Genomic DNA, 22,436 nt, shown 5'->3' on the forward strand with positions numbered 1-22,436 from the left:
GTGCAATTTTTCCATCACAATTTTTAACCGTGATAAAAAGATTAAAAATTAGAGATCAAATGTTAAAAATGTGAATGATAGTAGCAATAAGATCTCAATTGTGACCATTTGTCAAGTTATAATCTCAATTTTTTCATAAAAATTGTGATCTATTTAAGAAAAAGATATCACTTTTTAAAAAAATTGAGATGTTTCTCTCAACACATTTTCTCACTATTCGGAAAGAAATTTTATAACCAAAATAGAGATGAGTACAACAAGCTCAAGGCACGGACCTTAATTTTATTACCAAACTAAGACAAATTTATCACAACCCAACGTACAATTTGAAGCATAAGGCAAAATATAGATACAAATATAGTAAAATATTCCAAAGAAAACCTACAAAAATCTGAAAAATCAAATAAACTTGAAGTGGCTCCTCCAAAATCTGGAAGCCCCTCTATGGGAAGAATCATCATCAAGGCCATCAATAAGAAATTCATCGCTATCACTTCCACAAGGCAGGGCCATGTTGACAACACTATTCTGAAAGACAGCAAAAGACAACCATTTACTTGTTCCTTCAAAAGATAAAAATGTTAAAAAACTTCTGCATTGGATCAAGGGGACTCAAGAGACATCGATAAGTCTCAAACCACAACCTAATCAGTGACTTGTGACTACTCATCAGCAACTAAACATGTAGTCAATAAGATATATTGACATAAAACTTCAAAACTTCTAAGATTTCAAAATCTTAAACATAATGCAATTTCTTAAAAGTGTGGGTTCAAGAGATGCCCAAGAAAGAACATAAAGTACAAGATCCTAGAAGATTTTAAACACAAGTAGGCGCCTTGCAAAGAAACAATCCAACCCTCTGTTTCACAAACAAACCCAATTCACAACAAAACCACAAAAACAGATCATCATCAACAAAATCAATATTTTCAAAAACTCACATTCCGGAAAAAGCAGCTTTGTCAACAATCCGCTTGGTCAAGTTTTGTTATTCATCGCCCTTCAGTGGTGATTTTACTGTCATGTTGGAATATATGTACAAAGAAAACAAGGCAAGAATAAGCACAAAAAGCCTTTCAACATTAACAGATTCCACTAGAATAAAATCAACACAATATGTAGTCGCAACTACACTGCACATGCAACAGAGAATCTGTGTTAGTCACACACACACACACACACTAAGAGAGCTAGTATAAAATGTGTGCTGGTATTCATATCTGTATGAGCATACAAATCAAGGCAATATTATTTGTCATATTGATCTTGAACATAATTCATAATTTAGATTATCTAATTCATATTGAAACTAAATTCTGATGCTTTCCTATTAAAATCAAAATACCAATACTTACGAAGTTTTATCCTAAGAGGTAGATGGTTGAACCTTTCCCTATATTCACTTTCATGACATAACCAAGGCAATTTGGAAAGCATTTTTGTTATGGAAGCACACCACAATCTCACACACAAACCAAAAAGAAAAAAACACAAAGAATTACGAAAAGGAGTGTGAACAAGAAGTACTAATACCAAGAAAAGGCAGGACATTAGGTAATATGCTTCTCCTAAATATAGTAACATGTGTCAAGAAAAGGAACATTGTCTTATCCTATAGGATAGCCGACAATGCACAGACACTATAAGAGATGGAAGCATGCACATCTAGTATCTAATATATATGCCACGTCACAATACATAAGAGAAAAAAACATACAACAGTTCCCCATCGGCAAGTAAATCAGAAATTGTCAGCTGGTCATGCAATCGCTTGTGCAGGACTTCTCCAAGCCATATTCTTGTTTGCATTTGAATGATTGGGAGAGAAAAAAAAATTAGGCTTGCGCAAATAAAATGAGAGAACCAATACAATTACAATCACTGGCTTCGTAAATTTGTTTCACCTCAAGCCTTGAAAAACTAAGTACTCTGAACTGGTTTCTAACAAAAATTAGCATTCAAGGTCATAAAGGATGTCCATCAGGAAACAAATTTACTATTTAATATTTAAACCACTAATAAGGAAATGAGAAAAGTCAAGACAAGTAAGTCTTTAGCTTAGCTTTGATTGCCTCTGATAGTTTCATTGTTTCCTCATCCAAGCATTCTTGTCAGTTGTGAATTAATAAGAAGAAAATTCAATTTTTGCTTATCATACTCATTGACAAGCTAGTGGGTACCCACACCAAAGTATACGTGTAACTTACATTCCTTTAATTTTTTTACATTCCAAGCCAGACATATGTCATTGAGATTAAGTTATGAAATAGTAAAATACAGTTTTGACTAACTCTTCACTTCTTTGGTGTAAATTGAATTTCAATTAGCAATTTTCATGGACAATATGAATTACAAGATCTTTTGCTTCCAAGGCTTTACTCCAGCAGAAAGCATAAGAGGTAGAATTTATCATAGATGTTTTCAGTGTCAAGTCCAAAATAGATGCAATATGCCCATCAGAGACAAATATAATTTCAGAATATCAAGAGACAGCAAGAAGGGCAACCCGCTCTGTGGACCAAATTGACTACCTTAAGTCACTGAGGTCCCACAGGGAACAAGAGTAGAGCAGAGATGTCGCTGTAAAGACTCAAATAAATAAATAACTCACCTGATCCTATTATTAAAATAAAAATAAAAATTCAGTTGGTTGTCGGTCCAAAAAAAAAAAAAAACCACAAAAATTAGGTGCCTAGTTGTCATATATGTATATCTACATCTTAAAACAAGTAACCAATGTTGGCGACAAATTGGTTTAGCCAAAGAGGGGATCATAGTTAATCTATTAACACATTCTCTCACTATTATCCTTAAGAGAGTAATCACCAAATAATTCTATTTTCTCTTTTCACATGTTCAAAACCAAAGAGGGGCACAAGTTCACCAAATCGATAGATCATAATTAAACAATCAATAAATTCTCACTCCTATCCTTAAAAGATTATCACCCAATAATCCCTTCTTTTTTTTTTATTGATAGGTAATTTCTATCAAACAAGGGCTTTCATATACCACACAAAAAATCATTATCTACAACTTCCATGGTAAACCGAAAGATTTTTTTTAATTGACTATTATCGTAGTAACATTTTAAATGAAAGTGAGAATTTGAATAATAATTAATTGAAACATGATGTGTAATGTCTTTCAAATTAAGCAAGTAACGGGCATTGGATGTGATGAGTCCACGGAGGGGCATGTGCATAAGGTGACAACCTTACATTTTCTTTTTTCATAAGGTGGCAACTTTGCATTCTCTTCAGTGTTATGGGAAGTTCAGATTTATCATTGAGGCAATAGAAACCTTGATTTCAGATGTGGATGGCATTTCAACATATGACATGGACTGCAAAAGCCTAACAAACGATGGAAATTTCCAAACTCCAACTCATTTAGCTATGCTATAAACAACAATGAAATTAACATTACTCTAGGAGCAGATTCAAACCGAAAAACAGGAAAAAGAAACAGAGAAAGAAGAACGAGAGAGAGAGAGAGAGTACCTTGAATGGAGTAATAACAACATTATTCATCCTAATCTTGGATTGATCACGAGTGTCATCAACAAGTGCAATGCAGAACATATCTTTTCTTTTCTTGCCCTAAACACCAAAGGGTAAATCATAAGATGCGTTGTTAGTACCCACAAAAAAAGTCCATGAACCATTAGACAGCCAGAATAAAAAAACAATGAAAACTCCCACATACATTCGAGTGCAAACACACAACAAAAGCAATTAACAATTGCCGAAACCAAATACTTAAATTCAATATATTTTTTGTTTTATAAAATGAATCTATTTTCTTTCTCATGGATTAAAGCCATATATATAGGACTGTTGAACTTGATATCAGTTTCAATGCTGTACTGGGAAATTAGTTATGGTAGACTTCTTGCCTGACCATTGATAAGCATGAAAGAAAATCAAAAGCATGCCCAAATTAAATAGATAAACTGCAATCGATAGCACAAATCCACACTTAGTGAGGGATTAGCCTTAGAATCATAAATCACCACTTCAGGTACAAAATAATATAGAACTTTAACTTGCCTAGTGATATATCTCTGCCCAAAAAAAGGGGACAAGAAGCATGTAAGTTGAGAAAAAGAGAAGTCCAGGCAGATCCAATAGTACCAAAATTGGTACCTAGTCCAAGACACAACCAGCCAATGTCAGCAAAAAGTGTTTTAGAAAAGGTAAAAAGGTTTTTAAAAGTTTTGAAAACAATGAAAAGTGTTTTGAAAAAAGTGAAAAATGACTTGTATTCTTCACTTCTTTTTTTTTTTTTTTTTTGTGTGTGCGCGTGTCTATTTCTTGCCTTAGATTAGATGCACTTGTTAGCAAGAAGGTATGTATGTGTAAATCCAAAACATGTAGTACACACATAAGGTATGTATGTCTAAATCCAAAGTAAACAAATTTTGGAACAACAAAAAAACTACCTTGGGATTCAAACAAAACACTTGCTTGTGAAACAAAATTCATAAAGTAAAGGAATACTAAGAGATAGAAACTTCCTTTATGCAAAAAGCATAACACATTAGGTGAATAACTAGTGAAGCAAGTCCAAATAAACTTTTTGGATACTTAGACAATTCTCCAGATTTGTGCTTCACAGCATGTGAATAACTAGTGAACAAGTCCTTAAATATACCACAACGAATATATATTAACGCAATTGAAGCCAATTTAACTAAGAATCATTCCACCATTTTCTTTCTTCCTTTTTTTTTTTTTTTTTTGGTGAAAATGTTTAAGTTCCAGCACCCTAAAATCTCCACTTCACCTGTTCTTCTTGATTTCCGAGCCATTACATAATTTTTTGCATTCAAAAGACTACTAGTAATAGACTAATATAGTGCAGAAATAATTATTTGAAAGTGAAGAAACTCCAAAAGAAACCATCACTTTGCTCAAGAATCCAACATTCGAAAAGCTCTAATTCAACGAACATAACAGTTCAATTAATCCAGTTAAAATTATAGTAGCTTGTAACACTGATTAATAATGTTTGCTATCATCAATTCAAAAAGTTCAAATAAAACCTTCCTTGCTTCAAAACTTTAATCTCCTAATCCCTTGAATGTTAAACAATCACTCATTAAGACTAACTATCAATATGTCATTAGTTGCTTTTAACCGAACACAGACCATGGGAATTTACTGTTTATGCAAGCTTTGTTAAGTGATGGGGTAACTCTCCACTAAGTTGATTGTCTTCCAAATGTCTAATAATGAAAGAGAACACAATATGAAATTCAATAAGGCCTCTCACCAAGTATATCCATTTATTAGTAGTATGAGAAGGCTAGTATAGACACCCCATTTTTTACCGTCCTTAAAACTTGGGCGCTACTGATGGTTTACTGGGTGGTGAGAGATGTGCAGGGCAAAAGTTCAATTTCTTTGGCAAGAAGAGAGTCAAACCCCCCAACCTCACACCTCATTTTGGACCAAAGTTATTTTGAATGGATTTTAGACTTTAAAACCCTCTCTTTCAAAACATTTTTGAAAAAAAGTTTCTACGATGTTCCGACGCTCGCATTTTGTTAAATGTCGCGCTTTTCGGTAAACCGAGCTAGGACAAAATGGAAATGAATGAAAGAGAGATGAACCCTTTTGAAAAATCTTTCAAAACACCTTTTTTAGGGGTTTGGAGTTGAAGAAAAGAGGAGAGGAGAGAAGAAAACTAGTTTGGGAGAAGTTCGGCATGAATCTGGGTAGGACCAAAACTGCGCGGTTTCACCAAAACAGACATAACTTTTTTCACAGTTGGAATTTTGATACAAGGCTTCCACCATTGGAAATATTACTTCTGGGGCTTCAATTTGCACACAAGAATGACCTGAAAAGGAATCCATATGAAGGAGTTAGGCTTGCTTCAAGTCGAGGACTAGAACAGATTTTTGCTGCCGGCCTCTATGGGAGTGTGTCGGCCATGAATGGCCAATGCCGTCCAAAAGTGATCCATGCCGGCCAACAATAGTGTGCTGCCGGCCAACAATGATAAGGTGCCTGCCATTGATGCCAGAAAGCAGATTTCAATAGATATTTTGCTCCAGCTTGCTCCAGCTGTCTTTTTTGAGATATTTTCAACCCAAACCTCTCTTCTTGCTATATATGGAGGCCTTATCTATTGTTTTGAAGGGTTAGAACAATTTGGCAAAGGCTTGGGAGCCTCTCTCTCTAGAACTCTCTCTCTCTCTCTCTCTCTCTCTCTCTCTCCCTATTTTAGGCTTGAAAGTGGGAAATCTCTACATATTTGCATACAACCTCTTGACCAAATACCTTCATCTTGGAGCTGAGGTCCTTGGAGGTCCTATTTGAGGTCTAAAGCTTGGTTTTAACTCAGAAATCTTGCTGTTTTGTTATTGTGTTTCAAGGGTGAGTGTTTTTCCTCTTTAAGCTTATTTTTGTACACAATCTTGGCCACCATTGCAAACTGATTTTGGCTTGGTTTTGAACTAAAGAAAACTCTATTTTTCAGTCCTAAAAATGATGGTTTAAGCCTTGTTTGGCTAGGGGGTTGTCTCTCCCTTTTGTTCCTTAGCTTGTATAGCTTTTGAGCCATCTTCTAAGGCCTTTCAAAACAACTTTTCATGGCCTTTTAACCACTGAAATCCAGAGGATTTTCAGTGGTAAAAACCCTATTTTGGGGCCCCAAATGGGTGGGGGTTGTCCCCCCTCCTCTTCTCTTGTTTGCATGTCTTATTGGCCCATCAAATGAGCATGCGTTTCTACCATTTTGAGGCTTAGTTCAGGCACTTTTTTGTGACTTTTAGGACCTACCTTAACTCTATCCATGGTTGGTTTAGTGACCTTATGCATGCTTTATACACTTGTAGTGTAATTCTTACAAACTAGCCTTATATGCCTCATGAAGTAGCATGTTTGTTAAGCTTGTATGGGCTCCATTTCAACATGTTTTTGGTCATTATTTAGCATGTCATAACTCTATCTAAAGTTGGTTTGATAGCCTCTTGCATGCTCTATGCACTTGTAGTGCAAATCTTGCTTACTAGCCTTGTATGCATGATGTTTTGGCTCATTATTCTAGCATATTTTGGCTATGCTCTAGCATGATTTTATTCATATTTTGTGCTGTTTTAGGACTGTTTTGGGCTGCCATGGTCATATGACTTATGATTTGTATAGCTATAGTGCAAATGCCTTGACTAGTCTTGAGTTTTGAGGCAACTACCATGCTTAACTTGAGATATTTGCACGCCTTGGCATCATTTGGAATGATATTTCAGAGCATATAGTGTTGTTACACTTCCATGTTTTCCATTCTTTAAGTGCTCTTGAGAGTTGCACCTTTATGCCTTATTTGTGAGCTAATACATGAGCATATCCTTCTTGCCATCTATGCTGCGAGTCTAGCATGTTTTTGCTACTGTTTTGACCTGCTTTAGGTTTGTTTTGAATGGTTGAGGCCATTTGAGCATTTCTTGGTATGGTTGTAGTGTAAAGGGCCTTGCCTAGCTTTGGGTCTTGAGGCCTTTAACATGTTATGCATGTGATGTTTGCATGGTATGGCATCATTTAGCATGTAATTTCAGAGCTTATTACATCGTCACACTCGCACATATTTCACTCGTTCATTGTGTTTGAGAGTTGAGCTTTGTGCCTTGCTTGCGAGCCATCATTTGAGCATGCTTTTTCTTGCTTATCATGCTATCATTTCAGTCCATTTTAGCCATTGTTTTGGCATGTTCTAAGTCTGTCCATAGTTGGTATGATCATTTGAGCATTATATTGCATGTCTCTAGTGTTGTGTCCTTCACTAGTTTCATCATTTCAGTCCCTTAACATGCCATGCATGCATTGCTTGCATGATAGAGTCTCATACAGGCTACCTTAACATGTCAAAATTAGTATGATTGTTTGCATTGCATGTTGTTGCATGCTAGTTGTATTACATAACATTTTTGCATGTCATGTTGCATGTGTGCATTGCATTGTGTTCAACCCGGTGTTGTGTTTGAACACAAGGTGGATTAGCTCATTTCATACTTGAAGTGATGAAATGAGCCAATCTCCCTTAGTCTCCATTTCCTTTGATTCCTCATGATAAGGAGATGGTCTTGGTGTCTTGTTTGTCATGCATTTATTGAGTTTGTACGAATTGGACCTTTGGCTATCATGCATTGCGATGCTCGATTGATGGTCTTGGATCCAATTATGCCTTTCCCTTGATGTTTCAAGATGATATGAAGGGGCATAGTACGTACATACCCTTGGGAGACCCTCCATTTTCTCTATTTTGTGCTCTGCTGCAGCTTGGCGTCACAGCACACCAGTGGCCGGCACCCCCTTATTGTTGGCTGACAGATCTTCATTTATGGCTGGCAGTGTGCACTCTTGGTCGGTAGGGAGGTCGGCAGAAGCTCCTCATGGCCGGCAAGCCACTAGTGCACTCCTCAGCACTGTTTTGGTGAGATCCAGCAGCTAATTCTCAAGGACACCTGTAACAAGCCCGCGGGGGACCTCGCTACAGCTCGGACTCTCAAAGTTGTCACGGTTCTTAATCTGAACCAAAGAGTCCAAATCTGGCAAATCGTTTTGAGAAAACTGATTTTTTGAAAAAGTAGTGCCAAACATGGACTGCTTTGCCAGATACAGAGTCGCCACCTAAATATTTTATTTTGGGAAATTTAGGAAACCCTGACTCGGTGCCAAAAGGCCACGTGTCCGTCATCACCAAAGTTGCCTCGGCTCGGGAACTTGGGTACGATTGGGGAAGGTCACTTCGTGAGCACCCCCGCTCGCCCGGTCATAGACCGGCCTCTACTAACCATGATATCAATTTTTGAAAACATTGTGAGTTCTTATTCCGGTTATTAGCCTAGGTTACTATGTGATGCTCACAGCATATAAGTATAGACCGGGTCGCCCGAATTGGAACAAAACATTTTATGTTTGTTTTTGAAAATGGTTTGCTACCCGCAGGTAGGTTTGAAACATTTTGATGATTCATTCCAATTCAGATAACCCAACCTTCACCCACAGGCATTCAGGCAGATATATCAGATAAGCACATAGCCTCATGGTAAGCATGCTATCATGGCATTCACTCACACGCATGCAAGGATGCTAAAGCATAAAACTCACCGAGTACTCCAAGCCAAAATAGAAACTATATTAGAAATCATGCATGATCCTAAGTGTACAGAAATGCCTAATGCAACACATGCAAAATGCAACTATAGTAGGCTCGGCTATTCTAAGATGGCATACGAAATGCTACAACTAACATGTATTCAACTTGGAATTGAAAGTACAATGCAGTTAATATGATGCGTCGAGCCCGATGCATGCAATACAGATGAATGATGCAAACATGCTGTCATACTGTATGCTAATTGAAATATGCCTTAATCTAACCATCAAAAGCAGATAAATAAAAGGGAGAAAGACGTGGGGTTGGAAGACATACATCACACTCACCCACACTTATTACAGTTGTGCCCTCACTCGGAGGGTCCGAATAAATATACAGTCCAAATATTACAGTCCCCAAAATAAAAGAATATTACAGTCCAAAATATTACAAAATCCTAATTAATTAATGAATTAACTAAAAAGCAAATAAACTGGCGTGCAAGCCAGGGACTGCCTTGCTTCTGGTGGATGATGCATGTCCGGACTGTCTTGCGCGGAAATCCACCGGAATGCCCCAATTAGCCTCTGTTTACACCTGTTATTTTTGAAAAGCGTGCCAAGTCCCGGAAAGTTGCTGATTCCTGATTTTGCTGCAACAGAGAGCAAGAAAGGGGCATAGCAATGTATTTGCACAAATATATGCATGTCTCGATCCTCGTGCCACCAATCGCGCATACCGAGGCATGATGGCCGAGGAATCGAAATGCATAACTCAATATAGGATGAATGCAAATGAAACTACAGCTAAAAAAAAAACCTAACTCCATCATGGATAATCCGGAGTGTCGGTGACTGGGGAATTGAAACACATTCCGTCACTCGGAGTACGAAATGTACCTCGTTTCCCGTGCCCGGGCTAACTCATATTCCGGACACGATGCAATATGCATGATATGCGTGAAATGCAACTAAGATGCAATCCTAACATATACAATGCTATGAAAATGAGATGTCTCGAAATGCGTGCACACGGGCACGCAAACCGAGAAAATGACAGAATGCACTGAAAATGAGGTGCCTCGAAATATGTGCACGCGGGCATGCAAATCGAGGCGATGATAGGTGTCTCGAAATACGTGCACGCGGGCACGCAAATCGAGGCGATGATAGGTGTCTCGAAATACGTGCACGCGGGCACGCAAACCGAGACGATGATATATGTCTCGAAATAGGTGCACGCGGGCACGCAAACCGAGGCGATGATATGAAAAAAGACAAATGGGCTTATACCAACATGAGTGAGCCTCAGCCACACTCACATAGGATGCCGACGGATAAAAAAGGAGTGCCTCGAAATGCGTACACACGGGCACGCAAACCGAGGCGATGACAAAATATTATGAAATGACATGGAAAATGACAAATGGACTTATACTAACATGAGAGAGCCTCAGCCACACTCACATAAGATGCCGATGGCAGAAAATGAAGTGCCTCGAAATGCGTGCACACGGGCATGCAAACCGAGGCGGTGCATACCCAATGCAAATGACATGGAAAATGAAGTATGGACTTATACTAACATGAGAGAGCCTCAGCCACACTCACATGAGATGCCGACGGATAAAAACGGAGTGCCTCGAAATGCGTGCATACGGGCATGCAAACCGAGGCAATGATAAAATGTGATGAAATGTGGCAAAAATGATATGCAAGCATGCCAATGGAATTTCAGCACTAAAATATGGGGGAAAACAGTCCCGAAATGAGGCGAAATGACATGAAATGCAAGGAAATGTCCCGAAATGCAACATTAGGCACCCGAAATGACCTATAGCTATGCCAAACATGCACAATATGGATATGCAATGCAAAGACAGAAGCTAGACAGTCCCAAAAGATGCACTTTTACAGTTATAAACATGGCCAAACAGCAAGCATAGGTAGGGGAGAAATAGCATGCAAGAATAGGGGCCAAAAGAGGGGTAATGAAGCAAGTGGTATAAGCAAAACCCAAACTGAAAAATTTCTTTCTACAACACTGAAGATGGACCAAAAATATGAACATTTACAGTATATGGAAGCCTCAAAATCAGTATACAAACATGCTAAAAATATGATGCAAAATGAGGCTCAAAAGGTGCTAAAACATGAAGTATACAAAATAATCACCAAACAGAAAAAAAGTGTGAATGAAACATGAAGTATAGGCCGAAACAAGGCCACTTTCAGTTCGGACCAAGGTCCAAAAACAGAAGCAAAGAGGGCTACTAATTTATGCAAAAATGGGGCCAAATAAGGGATATAACTACAAGTGACACATAGAGACACCAAACAATGTTGAGCCCTTCTCCAATGTTGAAGAGGGGCTGAAAATATGCCTCATATCAGTTTACAACATGCTCGAAAATAAATTGCTCATGGGTCAAAAATAGCATGCAAAACTATGACATACAAGATGATCAATGAAGCAAGTGTATTATGGAGGGCTCAAACAGGGTTGAGCCCTTAATGAGAAGTGAAGATGAGCTCAAAATATGGCCCTTTTCAGTTAGGGCCGAAGCTTGAAACCAAAAATAAATGAGGCTTAGAAATAGATCAAGGAAAAGGGTCAAAAGGATCAAAGTGTAACTTACCCTTCAAGATCCAAGCTTTTGTTGCTTCTTGGGTTGATTTGCAGCTTCTTTAGCCTCCAAGAATCCTCCCTTGCTGCTGGAAATGAGATGGTGGTGGTAGAGCTTGGTGGTGTAGAAGGAATGAAGGTTAAGAAGTTAGGGTTTTTTGGAGAATTAAGAAGGATGACAATGGAGTTTAGGGTTTGTGCTTGGAGAGGAATTTTTCTCACCCTCAAGAAGAAGACCCTCAGCTGGTTATAAGGTCAAGAAAGGGGTGTAAAAGGGGGATGAAATGGAGAGGAAAACTCTCCCACAAAATATCCCCCGGATACAGAAAATATCTGGGGGATATTGCCCAACAGCTGGAAAGGGTACAGTGAGGAGAATACGGCCGGCCTCATACTTTTGCTGGAGGTGGCCGGCCGGCCACACCCCCTAGCCGGCCGGCTAGGGGTCAAAAGGGTCAAGGAGCTTTTCTGGCCGGCCAGATATTGGGGAGGTAGCCCTATGTGTGTACAACACAACCATGTAATTGAAATTCCAAGAAAGTGGGCCCAAGGGGTTCAACAATGGCTCCGAAAGAGGGGATCAAAAGGGTCAAGTTGACTTACTGGCCGGCCATGAACTTTTAGGGGCCTCTCAGGTGTGTACATCACAGATATGTGGTTCAAAGTTCGAGAAAAAAGGTCCAAGGGGTTCAACAATAGCCCGGAAGAAAGGGGTCAAAAGGGTCAGGTGACCTTAATGGCCGGCCACCAACTTTTAGTGGCCTCCCAGATGTGTAGATCACAGATATGTGGTTGAAAGTTGGCAACACTAGCTCTAAGGTATTCAACATTAGCCCGGAAGTGCGAAAAACGGGCGCCGGGAGGCTCCGGAGGAGAGATAACTGGTTGCTGCAACAATTGCTGGCCTCCCACCCTTCAGTGACCTTCCCTATGATAAAACAGAGGTACCTGCCAAAAATGATCGAAACAAGGCCACTTTCAGTTCGGACCAAGGTCCAAAAACAGAAGCAAAGAGGGCTACTAATTTATGCAAAAATGGGGCCAAATAAGGGATATAACTACAAGTGACACATAGAGACACCAAACAATGTTGAGCCCTTCTCCAATGTTGAAGAGGGGCTGAAAATATGCCTCATATCAGTTTACAACATGCTCGAAAATAAATTGCTCATGGGTCAAAAATAGCATGCAAAACTATGACATACAAGATGATCAATGAAGCAAGTGTATTATGGAGGGCTCAAACAGGGTTGAGCCCTTAATGAGAAGTGAAGATGAGCTCAAAATATGGCCCTTTTCAGTTAGGGCCGAAGCTTGAAACCAAAAATAAATGAGGCTTAGAAATAGATCAAGGAAAAGGGTCAAAAGGATCAAAGTGTAACTTACCCTTCAAGATCCAAGCTTTTGTTGCTTCTTGGGTTGATTTGCAGCTTCTTTAGCCTCCAAGAATCCTCCCTTGCTGCTGGAAATGAGATGGTGGTGGTAGAGCTTGGTGGTGTAGAAGGAATGAAGGTTAAGAAGTTAGGGTTTTTTGGAGAATTGAGAAGGATGACAATGGAGTTTAGGGTTTGTGCTTGGAGAGGAATTTTTCTCACCCTCAAGAAGAAGACCCTCAGCTGGTTATAAGGTCAAGAAAGGGGTGTAAAAGGGGGATGAAATGGAGAGGAAAACTCTCCCACAAAATATCCCCCGGATACAGAAAATATCTGGGGGATATTGCCCAACAGCTGGAAAGGGTACAGTGAGGAGAATACGGCCGGCCTCATACTTTTGCTGGAGGTGGCCGGCCGGCCACACCCCCTAGCCGGCCGGCTAGGGGTCAAAAGGGTCAAGGAGCTTTTCTGGCCGGCCAGATATTGGGGAGGTAGCCCTATGTGTGTACAACACAACCATGTAATTGAAATTCCAAGAAAGTGGGCCCAAGGGGTTCAACAATGGCTCCGAAAGAGGGGATCAAAAGGGTCAAGTTGACTTACTGGCCGGCCATGAACTTTTAGGGGCCTCTCAGGTGTGTACATCACAGATATGTGGTTCAAAGTTCGAGAAAAAAGGTCCAAGGGGTTCAACAATAGCCCGGAAGAAAGGGGTCAAAAGGGTCAGGTGACCTTAATGGCCGGCCACCAACTTTTAGTGGCCTCCCAGATGTGTAGATCACAGATATGTGGTTGAAAGTTGGCAACACTAGCTCTAAGGTATTCAACATTAGCCCGGAAGTGCGAAAAACGGGCGCCGGGAGGCTCCGGAGGAGAGATAACTGGTTGCTGCAACAATTGCTGGCCTCCCACCCTTCAGTGACCTTCCCTATGATAAAACAGAGGTACCTGCCAAAAATGATCGAAAACCGTTGCAAAACGAATGTTCCGGAGCCAAAACACGCAGTTCGGGGTCCCGAAAATGGGTCGTTAAGCACCGAAAATGGTATTCGACCTCGAAGTGGGTTTCTCAGCCCCCAGTGTCCCTCAAAATGGATGAAATAAGATGTATGCCAAAAATCAGAGCAATAGGAGATGGTTAAGCGGTCCCGAACCGAGGCACACGGCCTGACGGCTCCGAAAACCGGGAACCGGACTCCGAAATGGGCAAAATGGCCTACGGCCACCAAATGTAGCCTACGGACATTGAGAGATGGTCTACGGGACCTCTCCCTTCCCTCAGGAAAAGAAACAGAGAAAACCGAGTCTGGTTCGCAAACCGAGACAAGGCACAGAAGAGGGTTCGGAAATCCAGAGGCAGGGCTCACGGCCGCAACTCTGAAGCTTCTGAACAAGCACATTATGCAACATCACCAAGCGCTCAATCGGTGACGTCTGAGTCTTAAGGTCGGTCAAAAATGGGGTGTCTACAGTTGCCCCTCTTTGACAGAACTCGGAAGTCACAAGTGACGGGAGTGAATGTCAAAGCCAAGAGACGACCCATTTTTGACAAGGCCGAAGACTTAGACAAACAGGCAAGATAAACAGAGATGTGCCCGCAGGCATGCCCGCAGGCAGGGGGCAAAATGCAAATGACATGCAAGAAGCCGAAGGTAACCCAATGATTATGCAAATGCAGCAAGCTGTAATGAAGCAAGTATTCGCAAATAGATGCAACAGTTCTAAGCAAGAATGCAAAGCAACAACTACATTTCATGCAGTTAAGAATGCGGAGGATTATTCAATCTCCGCCATGTCTCACACGGAGAAGATACGATACCTGCGCGATTCGTCTGGTCGCACCAGCCTCAATTGAACCGTACGTACAATATCGTGCCTGCAAAAGAGAGAAATTGCAACAAGTACAATATGCTAACAACATATATTTAGTGCGATTTCGAAAGTTCGACACACGCAGTGCCGGTGAGTGAATGTGTCGCAATGCAAGAACAGAATATGTGTGACAACGTACACTCAAGCACAGAAGTATGATTAACATCAAGAAACGTGCATGTTAATAAAAGTATGTTCATGAAAATGCAAGATAATGTGACATGAGCATGAATCAGGGTGCCCGTTTGTTATGAAACAACGAGTACGGAAATGCGCGTTTCGGCGAAGGCAACTTAATCACGACCTCCGATCTGCTTCTTTGAAATGTTACGACTCAATTAAAAAGGATACACTTTGATTTCGATGAATGATGATGAGACATATGTCAGAATTGGAAACCGAAGTCCTGACGGAGCAATTTCGCGACCGGAAGTGTACTTTTCTTGAACTTTTTCAGGTCCCGGGAACTCCAATCTTCCTCAAAATTTGCAGAGAGCTAGGTGAGCATGTGGAGAGCATGGCCGGCCACTTATCTTCCCAAGGGGGGGTGTCCAACCGGTTTCCATTAAAGTAGATGGCTGGCCGGCCATTTCTGCAAAAAGCAGATGGCTGGCCAGCTAGAATTAGAGGCCGGCCGGCCATGCCCTTTTCCCAGGGGCATTTTGGTCTTTTCCCCTCCTTTTTGCATGCCTTTTCACCCAAGGCTTGAGGCCTATAAATGGCAGCCGAACCTCACTTCATTTCTTGCCTCTTTCAACACTTTTCTCTCCAGTTTTGAGTTTTACGCGCGTTTTCCAACGCCTCGCGCAAATTGTTTTCGTAAAAACACTTAGTTTTAAACACTTTGGAGCGATTAAATTCCGGCTTCGGAGCTTCTTTTTTCATTTTCACCACTTGAGGTAAGTTCATCTTAATATTTAGAATATTTTCTCGGGAGTTGACTTTTGTTGACTTTTTATTTCCCGAGAGTTGACTTTTGTTGACTTTTTCCAATTTTGCTCATTTTGCTCATTTTTGCTCCCCTTTTGCAGATTCCTGAAAATGGCGGGTACTTCTTCTCATGGTGGAGGTTTTCCGGGTGCCGGAGATGATTTCGATCCCACGACTCTACCTCCGAGGACCCGACCTTTTATCCCTGAGAGGTACCGTCCGGCAGCTCACGTCCTCCCGCGTGCCGTCTTCCGTCATTTTACCAGCTTCGACGAGAGAGCACCCGCGGATCTGCTTCTCAGAGAGCCGGAGCAGCATCTCTCTCACGAGGCCCAGAGGTATTTACCTTATCTTCTGTATTTCACATTTCGCACCTTTGCCATGCTTGAATATGTAGTTTAGCTTATGACATAGTACTTTGCTTACATTTTGAACATGTAGTTTCAACACTTGAATTTCTGAACACTCGGCTCATTAATTAATTGCGAACACACAGCCCACATTAGAACACACGGTTCAAACACTGATTTGTCGAATACACAGCCCGAATTCGAAAGTGAACATACAGCCCACACTTTACATTTTCTGAACACACAGCCCAGATAGATAGTGAACACGCAGCCCACAAGTTAACTGAAAGTTGAACACGCAGCCCAAATTCGAAAGTGAACACACAGCCCACATTTTAAATTTTCTGAACACGCAGCCCAAATTCGAATTTTCTGAACACGCAGCCCAGATAAATAGTGAACACGCAGCCCACAAGTTAACTGAAAGTTGAACACGCAGCCCAAATTTCAAATTTTTCTGAACACGCAGCCCAGGTAGATAGCGAACACGCAGCCCACAAATAACTGAAAATTGAACACGCAGCCCAAATTTCAAAATTCTCTGAACACGCAGCCTAGTTAGATGGTGAACACGCAGCCCACAATTAAACTGAAAGTTGAACACGCAGCCCAAATTTCAAATTTTCTGAACACGCAGCCCAGGTAGATGGTGAACACGCAGCCCACAAATTAACTGAAAGTTGAACACGCAGCCCAAATTTCAAATTTTCTGAACACGCAGCCCAGGTAGATGGTGAACACGCAGCCCACAAATTAACTGAAAGTTAAACACGCAGCCCAAATTTCAAAATTTTCTGAACACGCAGCCCAGATAGATAGTGAACACGCAGCCCACAAATTAACTGAAAATTGAACACGCAGCCCACATTTTACATTTTTCTGAACACACAGCCCAGGTAGATAGTGAACACGCAGCCCACAAATAACTGAAAATTGAACACGCAGCCCAAATTTCAAAATTTTCTGAACACGCAGCCCAGATAGATAGTGAACACGCAGCCCACAAATTAACTGAAAATTGAACACGCAGCCCACATTTTACATTTTTCTGAACACGCAGCCCAGGTAGATAGTGAACACGCAGCCCACAAATAACTGAAAATTGAACACGCAGCCCAAATTTCAAAATTTTCTGAACACGCAGCCCAGATAGATAGTGAACACGCAGCCCACATTTTACATTTTTCTGAACACGCAGCCCAGGTAGATAGTGAACACGCAGCCCACAAATAACTGAAAATTGAACACGCAGCCCAAATTTCAAAATTTTCTGAACACGCAGCCCAGATAGATAGTGAACACGCAGCCCACAAATTAACTGAAAATTGAACACGCAGCCCACATTTTACATTTTCTGAACACGCAGCCCAGGTAGATAGAATTTGCATGTAGCTTATTTTACTTCATCGGCACACGGCCCATCTCATCTTATTGGCACACAGCCCATTTCATTATTGACACATATATTCATTCTGAACGCAGGGTGGTTCCCGCAGTGTGCGAGGATATGGTTCCACTATGGCGCAGGATTGGTATGCTGAGCTCCCGGAGGGCGTCAGAGACTTAGTAGACTTGGCGGGGTTTGGCCCCTTCTGTGTCGGGTTGTCACGCTGTCCTGCCAGGAGGACCTTGATGGCAGCTCTGGTAGAGAGATGGTGGGACACCACCAATTCTTTTCATTTCTCTGCTACTGGGGACATGACCATGACCCCTTTTGACTTTGCTGTATTGACCGGCCTTGATGTCGGAGGTTGGCCCATCCCCTATGATGAGGATATGGGCGAGTGGGAGGCCGCCTGGATGTATTTGTTGGGGGCTCGCCCACCTGTTGATAGGGTTTCAGGGAGAGTCAGATACACTTGGTTCTCTTCCCATTTTCGGCGGGCAGAGATGGTGCCCGAGACTCCCGAGGAGACAGAGCAGTATGCTCGTGGCTTCCTGATGTTCCTCTTCGGGACTACCCTGTTCGCCGACAGAGGGAACACCATTGGGCTATACCTGCTGAGCGCTCTGGTTGACCTATCACAGGTCAGTAGATATGATTGGGGTGGCGCTGGCCTGGCTACCCTTTACTTTTACATGAGCGCGACCTCCCGCGGGCGGGGTGATTTGCTTGGTGGCTACTGGAGAGCTTGGGAGGTATTTTCTGTCCCCTCAATTTACATTTCTGCTCTTCATTACTTGTACATTGCACACACAGCGCACTTTTACAGTCTGCATTTTGCTCTCAGCATTTCGTACTTATATTCTGCACTGCTTTTCTCAGCTATGGGCTTATGTATACTTCCCATCGTTAGCCCCAGAGCTGGAGGTGGTGGGGATTCCCGTGACCCCATATTCATTGATATTTGAGGGCCCGCACCGGGCGAGGCCTCGAGAGACCCTGGTTCGCCTGCGACAGTACTTCGACACTGTGCGACACTCAGAGGTACTTCAGAACTTTCAGTTCTTTTCATTTTCATCTTTGACTTGCTCTGTATATTCTTGATTTCTGATTGGTTTATGCATTTATCATCCGCAGATTACTTGGCAGCCTTGGGCACCCTTGGGTGATGATCTCCTACTTCAGTATACCGGAGCGTCAGGCATCTCCCGGTATAGGGTCCTGCTCGAAGGGCCAGTTGGCAGAGTCTGGTTCCTGGGGGAGCGCTTTCTGCGCCAGGTACGGGGGTATCTTTCTCAGGATGTTCCCGCGGTACCTCCAGCTAGTATGAGGACTGCTGATAGGCTCTCTTACTCAGAGGTAGTCGGCGCCATGCTGGGCAGCGATGCTTTGCTATATGTTGCGGAGGGGGACTACGCCACCTATCGTCACATATATTTGATGCCTCCATTGACAGAAGCTCGTATTCCGATGATGAGACCTGCCGGTATGTCATCCTCGGACCAGGCTCAGGCTCGAGCTACAGACATCCCTTCTTCTAGCAGGGCTGGCACATCTAGAGGTGGGAGTAGACCGTTTCCTCCGACCCCGTCGATTCATCCTCATCTGGGATGGCCAGATATGCCTACTGAGTTGATGGCATGGCAGTATGGGGCCAGCTCTCCGACCCCGATCCCACTAGAGCCTCCGATGCCCAGTGATCGATATGCCATTGACCCGGACTCACCGCCGGTATGCTTCACTTTTCATTCATCATTCAGATGTTTAGACACTCTTCTGTTCACCGATGATTATGAGCTCATTTTTGCAGCCATCGCGAGGATACATAGAGGAGGTGGTTGGGCTGGTGGCCACACTCGAGGGCATGGTCCTGCGCAGGGAGGCACAGTTGTCCGTCGCAGGCATTCAGGTACCCTTCATTTTTCTGGCATTTATCATACTTCTGATGACATGCTGATTTCTACTGCATCGATAGACTACTTGTGTAGAACACATCTGCCACACACCTCACTTGTACACTGTATTTACATGCACCCACTTCACGTAGCTTTTGCTTGTATCTGCATCTGATGTACATATTTGGACTGATGTATTTGAATTGAACTTTTTGTTTTCAGATGCCTTCTTGGTCCGGTCAGCCGCAGGCCAGGCCACCTGGGCCTCATTGGGGAGCTGGGCCATCTGAGCCTTTTCAGGGGGCGGGGTCATCTCGGCCTTCCCGAGGAGTCGGGCCATCTAGGCCTTATCGAGGAGCTCGAGGAGGGCCTGTCCGCAGACGCAGGGCTCATGTTGTGGAGGTGGAGCCTAATGAGGAGGAGGAGGAGGAGGAGGAGGCTACCGACCGTCAGTTCGAGACATCTGTTGAGGAGGGAGGCTCCGGTTTTGGCTCGGGGAACAGAGGCGAGGCTGAGGAGGATCCTGAGGATGACAGCTCCGACTCTGATGGTGGTGTGGAGGTTGTCCCACAAAAGAGGACCAGGCGTGCTTCTCGTTCCCGTTCCCGAGGATTTTGATGCTGCTATTTCCTGCTTTATTTTTCTTTTTGCTAGTAGTTTGTAGCACTTTGCACATTGTTAGGCAGTTTTATTTCTTTTATAAAACTTGTACCTTTGTTTGTTGTAAAGCATGATGAAATGAAATAGCTTTTGAAAAGGTGTTTGTATTTTGAACTTTTAGCATCGTATCGCATCATTTACTTTGCACAAAAATGAAATTGAATGGTAATGCGCATTGTGTAATCACCAAGTCAGGTAGTGAACCGACGCAACAAACTAAACAACCCAACTTACTAAGATATAACAGAATCCTTAGCAAGTTTACAACTCGATAAGCAAAAAGCCATAACGCAAATAAACAAGACTTTAACAAAAATTGCTTAAACAGAGAGCAATGACTCAAATACAAAACACGTCCGCTCGACGAACAACTCGATAAGCAAAATGCAACAACTCGATAAGCAAAACTCAACAACAACAAAGTGTACTTCTGACGATCTGGGCATCGGAACGCGTCTGAAATGAAGGCCTTCGACTCTCTCGTTGCATGGAAATGCTTGGAGTTCTCCTTCGAAGAGTAAAACAGGGCCGAGGAGACACACCGCAGCATTGCCAGTCATCCATGGGAGCTGGTCGGCCATTTTTGCAAAAAGTGAATGGCTGGCCAGCCATTTCTGCAGAAAGTAAATAGCTGGCCAGCCAGTCCTGCAGCCACCAGATTTTTTGACACGTGTCCCCGTGAATAGTGTTTTTCCTTCTATAAAAGCCCCAACTTCGGGAACATTCATTTCATCTTAGTTTTAGCCAAAGATGGAGGCGTTTCTCGCAGAAAATGTCACATCTTGGATTTCTTCTTTAGATGGCTCGGAAAAGCTAAATTTTCGGGGTTTCGGCTTGAATGCACTATTCACGCTGAGCCGTACTCCGTTACATCTTCCTTTTCTCCATGCCGCGGCAAGGTTCTGGAATCCAGTGACGCATGTTTTTAGCTTTGGCGGCCAAGAGATGTGTCCCACTTTTGAAGATTTTCAGATTTTGATGGAGTCCGAGTGCTCTGAAGTGATCTTGCCCCAGCTCCGTTTTGGTCACGCCCAGGCTTTAGGGCGGATGTGTCGGCTCACAGCGCATGATGCTCGATCTCTGATTTGCAGTAGGGAACTGGACATCCTCGGCTTGATCCATCGTTTTTCCGACGCTGGTGACCGCAGCAACCATCATTGGCAGGGTTTCCGGCAACACGCCCTCTGCTTATGCATGTTGTCTCACTTTCTGCTTTCCTCGGGCTTCGGCGGGGCTAGCATTCGCCTGATTGAAGTCGCCCAAGGTTTGAGAGAAGGAAAGAGCTGTATTGCCATGACTTTGGCCGAGACATTGATAGGTTTAGATTCTGTCTATCGCCGGGAGGCGACTAGGTTTGCTGGGAGTCCGCTGCTACTGCAGGTAAAGTTTCCCACCCAACCTTACCTATATATTTGCTCACATCACTCGACCCTCAGGCTCTATTTTTCTCTCAAAACCTTTGTCTTACTTTTCTCTCATCATACATCTCTCTATTCTTTATTCTCTCATTTTCCATCCTTCCCCTAGGTATGGTTAATGGATAAGTTGCAGGTTGTGGACTCTTGCTCGGCTTATTCAGCTCGAGGCTACTTCTTTCGGCAGCGCCTAGTCAATGCTCTTGACGAAAGGTGGTGGTTCGATTGGATGTGCAATTTGTCCGCAGACGGTATTGCTTGGCGTTGCCCTTGGCTCGACCTCCCGGCAATGAGCTATAGTATGTCCCGGCTGACTGGGATCCAATTGATTGGCCTAACCCACTGCGTATTCTATTTTCCGTTCCGGTTCTTGCGTCAGTTTGGTCATGATCAGACTTGTCCACCGGAGGGGATTGAGTACCCAGCCGCTTTTCCGATCCGGGGGGCGCAGCTTGCCCGATATGCCACGGCATGGAGGACTAGAGAGCTTCTGGCCCCTGCTTCCACTTTCAGTTGCACCTTGTCCGATGAGTGCGTGGATTGGCTCAATGAGGAGGCACAGGTTGGGCCCAGCTTGGCATCAGATGCTCCGTCCAGCTCTGGGAGGGGACACAGAGATACTTGATTCAACTATGCCCCAAATTTATTGCTTATTTAGCATTTTCAAGTTTTCTTTATAAATGTACTAAAAATAAGCAACCTCGATTGTAATGCAAGAGCAGGAGAACTCTATTTTGAAATCAATGAAATTGAAAGTTATGGTACTGAAAATTTTCCACTTTTGGTCCAAAAATGGTCTAAGTCGTAAAAAGATTGATTTGAAC

The 22,436-nt window shown here is 42.5% G+C and overlaps 1 protein-coding gene and 1 long non-coding RNA gene across 2 annotated transcripts in view; one reads left to right on the forward strand and one right to left on the reverse strand.

Moving 5' to 3' along the window:
- Positions 1-259: 259 nt before the first annotated feature.
- LOC145801906 (uncharacterized) overlaps positions 260-22,436 on the reverse strand; it is a 39,591-nt gene continuing 17,414 nt past the window's right edge. The window contains exons 3-5 of the long non-coding RNA XR_014343734.1: positions 3,507-3,605; positions 945-1,020; positions 260-528 (exon numbers count right to left, since the gene is read on the reverse strand). This is a non-coding gene — a long non-coding RNA (uncharacterized LOC145801906). The remainder of the gene's footprint in view (positions 529-944; positions 1,021-3,506; positions 3,606-22,436) is intronic.
- LOC145803252 (uncharacterized) lies at positions 18,338-19,599 on the forward strand. Its single transcript, XM_082896549.1, has 4 exons — positions 18,338-18,397; positions 18,525-18,686; positions 18,780-19,373; positions 19,453-19,599. Exons 1-4 carry the CDS (start codon positions 18,338-18,340, stop codon positions 19,597-19,599), a joined length of 963 nt encoding a protein of 320 aa, XP_082752675.1.

This window comes from Camellia sinensis, chromosome 11 (assembly GCF_055761805.1).
Source record: "Camellia sinensis isolate YWXY chromosome 11, ASM5576180v1, whole genome shotgun sequence".
NCBI lineage: Eukaryota > Viridiplantae > Streptophyta > Magnoliopsida > Ericales > Theaceae > Camellia > Camellia sinensis.